This window comes from Nicotiana tabacum, chromosome 17 (genome assembly GCF_000715075.1).
Source record: "Nicotiana tabacum cultivar K326 chromosome 17, ASM71507v2, whole genome shotgun sequence".
In the NCBI taxonomy this organism is placed as follows: Eukaryota; Viridiplantae; Streptophyta; class Magnoliopsida; order Solanales; family Solanaceae; genus Nicotiana; species Nicotiana tabacum.
The window spans coordinates 123,107,361-123,114,177 of record NC_134096.1 but is presented as its reverse complement, the minus strand read 5'-3'; the positions used below and the strand labels follow the sequence as shown (position 1 = coordinate 123,114,177).

Below are 6,817 nucleotides of genomic sequence, written 5' to 3'. Positions count from 1 at the left end.
GTATTGACATCCTCTGTTTCAATTTCACATACAGGGGTAGCTGCATGCACCTCTAGAGCTATGTATTCTAGTTTAAAACCTGAATTTGTTACCTTAGTGATGACGAAATTGTCCCAGATGGATCCCTTACTTGCAACTTCCACCATTAATTCTACTTCATCTGCCCATGAAAGCTTATTTTGACTCTGTGTCAAGGTCCCTGAAGCTACTTTTGAAGTGGATGTTTCTTCTACCTCCAATTGTTCTAGTGCTTTGGCTATTGAAGATCCCCCAATTTCCTCTGAGTTTGCATCCCTAGGTTTAGCTGGTACTGTTCCATTGGTCTCCACCCCTACCATCGGTGAACTCGAGATTGCAATTGCCTTTAGCAGTTCATCCCTTTTCCGTTGATGATTTCCGCGCAGCTGATTCCATGGATTCTGAGCTCTCTTGCCCATGAACGGCGCACGTTAAGCTAACATGCGCTGAGAGAAACGGTTTCTACGCTTTTTTGTCGAAATACCTTGCCTATTACATTTTTATACTATATCTTTTACATGCATTTAAAAGGCCTTACTAAATTAGCCGCCTTGAAGTTTCTAATAAGATTTGAAAGGGCAAAAAAGTTCTTCCAGAAAGAAAAAAAAAGGGGGGTGGGGGGGCAGCAGGTTACAACTGAATCAGACATTTTTGTTGTTCTGCAAACTCGCACTTGACAGACCAGAATTACTGTAATTGATGTCACTATTAACAAGCACAAGCTTTTGTTATCATGTGCATAATAAGTGACGAAATTTAGTTTTGGGAACTTTATCGTAAGGGAGAATTTCTATAGCATTTACAATTATGAGAATCGAACCAATTGGTGTATCCAGAAGACAATATTCTCACTCCTAAATAGAAAGAGAAGGATTAAATAAATGAACCAAAAGAAAAGAAAAAACACCTGTTTACAGTTGATCTAATAATCCAAGTTATGAGTCTTTGACGACCAATATTCCATCTTTGCCACATGCAAGGCAAGAAACTGAGGAGTGTGGCCTTCTTGAATCAGTATTTATTCAACAAGGGCCACAAATATATATGTTGTGAAGGCCATGAAGATTACCATTTGACATTGCTCTCCCTTCAGAGTCAACTTTCACTCATATGTATCCACTTGGGCAGCAGTGCTTCTGTGTGTTTGAAACATTTGAGATCAGTTAAATCTCACCCCATAAATCGATGGTCTCCAACGGACTGGCCATCTCATAAAAAATTCTGTACAATACCTCTCCATTGATTCTTTGAGAGTAATATGCGTCACAAATCAGTACAAGCTCTAATGATGTTTCTTTTGGACAACTTTAAAGGGCTGATTCAATGTGAAGTGAACTCAGACAAGAAAGCAGGGAAGGATATACTTCAAACAAAGGTTCCCTGTTAAATTTCTGATGAGGGCGGAGGAGTGGATTCCTCGGCAAGAGCTTGAAGCATGGTTCTAACTTCTGTTGTGTCATCAAGATAATATTTGGCTTTACTTGGCTTTTGTCCCACTGTGCAGGCATACACTTCTGTGCTTGAAGAAAGTATACTGCTATTTATGGCATTTCCAATAATCTCAAACATGTCCTCATCAGACCTATCATCACCTACGCACATCACGAAATCAGCCTGCCGGCCACTCTCACCCATTGATGCGAAAATTTTCTCTGCAACTAGACCTTTACTGACTCCCTGGAATGTTGCAAAAATTGAGGTTTAGATAAAGCTACAGTCAGCAGCAGAGGTTAGCTACAATGAGCATGGATGTGATAAAACAGGTATTATACAGCTATAACGAGAAGACTATTTAGCAAATTATACGGGGCATCCTTCTCAACAATATATGTTGAAAAGTACATGGATTAGGAATGTTGTCATCTCTATTTTTGTTATTAAGAAAATGATATGTATGCGTATGTGTATTTGTATGTATGTGTGTGTGTATATATATATATATATATATACATACATATATATACATACATACATACATACATACATACATATATATATATATATATATATATATATATATGTGTGTGTGTGTGTGTGTGTGTGTGAATTTTTGCCTTTCGTCATTTCTTATTCTGGAATTACGTCCTAGATTTAACTGAGGCATATTTCTAAAGATAAAAATTTCCTGCAATTGTCTCTATTAATACATCAGAAATTATGAATCAAACCAACTTCAAGAGCAACACCAAACAAACAACAAAAAAAACCAGTTGAGTCCCACAAGGAGGTCTACAGAGGGTGGCGTGTACGCAGCCCTTACCCCTACCCCCTACCCTGGGATGTAGAGAAGTTGTTTCTGAAAGACCCACGGCTCAAGTAGGAAACCAACTTCAAGAGCGACTGCGGAAAATTCAGAAACCTCGAACAAATTGCTTCATTTGAATTGGTAATTCTCATAGCTGGGGCTCAAGATGACAAACGGAACCAAAAGGAGCAACGAGGTGTCAACTTTCTTCTGCTCTAAACCAGCTTACAAGTAAATAGGGTACTTTAAGATGCACCAGCCAAGTGATTATCGTCTTTTTGTTAAAACTAACAATTACTCTTTCTTGGTTGACAGACATCATTCTTGGTTAGAGAAAGTATCAAGAACATCTTAGCTTTAAAAAACTGATGCAAATGACAAGTTTCCCAGATGGCGGTAGAAGCTATTTCCTCCTATTGTTAATGCCTGGAGGCATAAGCTTGCTGAAAAAGGGAAAAGTAAAAGATACTTGTATCTTGTTATTAATTTGTGCTTTAGATTAATCTCAGTATGCTTTCCTCTTTTATGACACCATACACATAATTAATATGATAAAACAAAAGAAAGGCTACTGTAATTAAAAATTCATTGTTATCTTACCTGATAAAAAAAAGTAATTTAAGATTCATTTGGAAGCTCTTTATTTAGACTCCAATAGGAGAGCCCTTCAGTCACGACACAGGATGCAATTAATATGATATGACAAAGTAAAAGTTCTAAGCACCTTCGCTAGGAAAGCTTTATAGTTTAAACATTACCTGAAAACGGGAAATTTTCAACCGTCAGCCCTAACTACTTCCATGAAATATGATAGATTAACAAATTTAGAGAATATTTGAATGAAGCAGCTTTTAATGTCCACATCCTTCTAAAAAAAATGTCCACATACATCTAGAATCAGCAAAGACACTTAATAAACGCTCTGACCATGCCCCCCATCCCAGCCTTTCTTTAAAAGAAAATATTGCTACTCAGTATATAGCGTACCGCACAAAAAATAAACTATAAAGCATGTCTAGATTGAAAACTAAGTATATATATTGGAAATTAAAGCAGATCCAACGGATGAATGGAGTAACTGGTGATATCGAATAATGTTCATTGGAAAAACTCGTGACGAATGAAAAGGTTAAGAGATGACACACCTGAGGCTTAACTTCAACAATGAATTGCCCACTCTTCACAGCAACAGGTTCATTTGCAAGCACACTTTCAAGATGGTCTAACATCTCTTTTGCTTGGCAAGACCCAAAACCAAGATCTGCATCCCGATGATGCCAAACCAGAGCACTCTCCTTTGTTTCAATGTAAGAGCCATCTGTAGCTTCTGTATACTGCTTCATAACCGGTTCAGCCATCTGCATCCACTGGAAATCACTGTTCTGCCCACAGACTTCCCATTCTTTATCTGCAGACCACCTGGTGGATAAAGACAATAAGTACATACCGACATGCGGGCTATGACAAATAGACACAAAATGAGAATAAACTTGTTCTAAGAATACCTTAAGAAGTATCCATGCTCCGCAGCAATGCCAAGTTTCTCACACGGAGAAAACCACCGGCCTAAACTATCCCTTCCTCGTCCGCTCACGAGAAACACAGTATTTCTTTCATCACCACAAAGTGTATTAATAATTGAAATAACTTCAGGACTAGGGACCTTATTGATGGCTGTTTGAGGCATTAGAGTGCCATCATAATCCAACAATATTGCTCTATTTTTGGCTTTTGAGTAAGAAGAAACAATATTATCCATGGACAGCTTCCTGAAATTGGGATCAAGTGCAACAACTCTAAAACCAAAGCTCAGACCAATACCCCAGCAACGTCGCCTAAAATGGTCTTTGCAAGTTCTCTCCAGATCCTGGAAAAAGCTTCTTGACCAATAGGCTACGTCGTGTCTGCTTACATATTTATAATGCTTTTCATGGCGCAACACCTTCTCAGCATCAGCCATTGAAATTGCTTCATTTAGTGCTTCTGCAGTTGCTTCCACATTCCACGGGTTAACACGTATAGCACCACTTAGTGAAGGAGAACATCCAATGAACTCGGACACTACCAACATGCTCTTTTTCTGACCATTTGACTCTGCAGTGCAGTCTGAACCAGGGATACCCTGCCTGCTCACAATGTATTCATATGGAGTAAGGTTCATGCCATCTCTTACTGCTGTAACAACTACACACTCAGCTACAGTGTAATAGGCAGTCCGTTCACTAAGAGAAACTGGGCGATCAATGAACACGATGGGTTCATAACCAGGCTGTCTAAACTTGTCATTGATTCTTTTGATACTTGTTTGTATTTCTTCCTGTATTTCCTCGAGATCTTTTCCTTTTCCTCGAGCCGGATTAGCAATCTGTACCAGCACTGCCCTTCCCTGCCACTTCGGATGCTGTTTTAACATTTCTTCCAATGCAAGAAGTTTCAAATTGACACCTTTGAAAATGTCCATATCATCAACACCAAGTAAAACAGTTTTACCTTCAAACTGCTGCTTAAGCTCTCCAACTCTCCACTCTCTATCTGCTAGTTGAAGCACGGTCTCAATCTGCCCCATGTGAATCCCAACTGGCATAATCTTGATCCCCACAGTCCGTCCGTAGTATTCAAGCCCGATGTAACCCCTCTTTGACTGATACTCTAATCCCAACATGCGACTACAACAGGACAAGAAATGCCGTGCATAATCGAATGTATGGAAACCAATCAGGTCGGCATTCAATAGAGCCTTGAGAATTTCTTCTCTCACTGGAAGCGTCCTATATATCTCTGATGAAGGAAAAGGGCTATGCAGAAAAAAACCCATTCGCAATCTATTGAAACGCCTACGTAAGAATGTAGGTAAAACCATTAAATGATAATCATGGATCCAGACAAAATCATCATCGGGATTTATCACCTCAATCACCTTCTGGGAAAATATCTTGTTTGCTGCAACATATGCCTCCCACCATGACCGATCAAATCGACTGCCATGACTTGCAGAGTATGGAAGCATATAATGGAAAAGTGGCCATAAATTCTGTTTGCAAAAACCATGATAATATTTAGATAAAATGTCTGCTGGGAGAAAAGCCGGAACACATTTAAACCTATCCAACAGTAACTGCGAAACATCGTCCTGTTCGCTTGAATCAACCTCAACCCTTAAACAACCAACATAGAGAACTTCCATATCATCTGGCAAACCATCTTTTATGTGCAACAACAATGAATCATCATCCCAACTAAAACTCCATCCTTTATTATCTGGCCTACGCTTAGCTTTTACAGGGAGCTGATTAGCCACTATAATTATTCGATCTACAATAATAGATGATGGAACATCTGATGTAACACTGTTAGCTTGATCATCATCAAGCTCAGAAATAACTCCAGCAACTGTCATTACCCGTGGCAGCCGCCTTTTCATCACTGGGAAATTCCCAGATGCTAGATCTAGCAAGTTGGTATACGATTTGGACAACATCTTCACAACCCTTTATTTGCAGAAACTCCTCCACTAAATCCTCAAATCCACAACACAGAACAAACAGAACCCTTATTTTTTCTGTTCCAAAAAGAAAAAACCACATACATCAAAACAACTTCCTCAGTATGAATCACACCCAAGTAAAATTCAAGAGGATCTGAAAAATAGGTATCATCGAAGAATCAAAATAAACTCATTAAACTGAAGGAAAAAAACAGTTGAAACAAAAACATCAAACTGGAATAGGATCCAAGCATTAAAACAGAAACACATATGCTAAATATAGAGAAAAAACTCAAACTTTAAGCGAAAGAAGATCAAATCCAACTAGTACCTAATAATCACCATACATGCATGTGGTGTCTAACAACTCCATTAGCAATATTAACAGTTGAAAAAACAATCTTTTTTTCTTTTCACATAATTAGTACATACACAACAATAACAACATTAATTTTACTAATAAGTGTTCAAAAATGAAAACTTTAACCACTAACCTTTGTCAATACTGATCGAAAATATTCATGTACTATAACAAAGCTCTTTGTTGGTCAAAATAGCAAAATACTCTCTGCTGTCAGTCAGAAAGAAATCTAGGGTTTAGTCTCTCTCTCTCTCTCTCTCTCTCTATTCACACTTCATTGATCTTTCTTTCTATCAATGTCCATTTCAATTACTTTTCATTAAACTATAATCCAAAAATTAAAAACATTTTAATATGGCAAAAATTAAAAAGAGGATAAGGTCGGCCAGCAGACGCGTACTTATGCCAACTGGCTTTTCTCTGTTCTTTTTTCTTCTTTGCCAGAACAAATGACAGGCTAGTTGTCTTTCTTGTCACGCGCTATTATAATGGACTTGTGAACAAATAAAATACAAAGCCACGTAAGGCGAGGGTTAGTCACTTTGCACGTGGCTTACTAAGGATGGATACAGATGATAATTACTGTGGGAATGCGAAGCATAGGAAAATAAGAATTTTAGGATTAATGGTGGGAACAAGATCTTATCCCACGTGGCATATCCAGGGTGTAGTTGGCGGATAAGGCGTGAGAAATGAAACGGCTGATGAC

General features: G+C 38.3%; 1 protein-coding gene across 4 annotated transcripts; it reads right to left on the bottom strand.

The window, feature by feature from the left end:
* Positions 1–666: 666 nt before the first annotated feature.
* On the bottom strand, positions 667–6,566 carry LOC107808783 (putative alpha,alpha-trehalose-phosphate synthase [UDP-forming] 7). Of its 4 annotated transcripts, none has more exons than XR_012701457.1 (5): positions 6,242–6,564; positions 3,769–5,822; positions 3,409–3,682; positions 2,864–3,021; positions 667–1,695 (listed from the first exon to the last, which is right to left on the bottom strand). XR_012701457.1 is itself a non-coding variant. In XM_075234994.1 (5 exons), exons 2-4 carry the CDS (start codon positions 5,739–5,741, stop codon positions 2,908–2,910), a joined length of 2,268 nt encoding a protein of 755 aa, XP_075091095.1. In that variant the 5' UTR covers positions 5,742–5,822; positions 6,242–6,564; the 3' UTR covers positions 667–1,695; positions 2,864–2,907. The 4 variants fall into 4 exon arrangements, 3 of the variants coding, with proteins under 3 accessions (XP_075091095.1, XP_075091093.1, XP_075091094.1); XM_075234994.1 differs by having other exon boundaries at positions 2,864–2,928; XM_075234992.1 differs by lacking the exon at positions 2,864–3,021 and having other exon boundaries at positions 6,242–6,566.
* Between the last annotated feature and the right edge of the window lie 251 nt (positions 6,567–6,817).

What these genes read in the sequence shown, in the direction of transcription:
- LOC107808783 (XM_075234992.1), bottom strand. Translation starts at nt 5,741, where the DNA reads ATGTTGTCCAAATCGTATACCAACTTGCTAGATCTAGCATCTGGGAAT. An exon ending in GAGCATGGATACTTCTTAAG is followed by an intron (nt 3,683 to 3,768) that starts GTATTCTTAGAA and finishes TTTATCCACCAG; the next exon opens with GTGGTCTGCAGATAAAGAAT. An exon ending in TTGTTGAAGTTAAGCCTCAG is followed by an intron (nt 1,696 to 3,408) that starts GTGTGTCATCTC and finishes GCAACATTCCAG; the next exon opens with GGAGTCAGTAAAGGTCTAGT.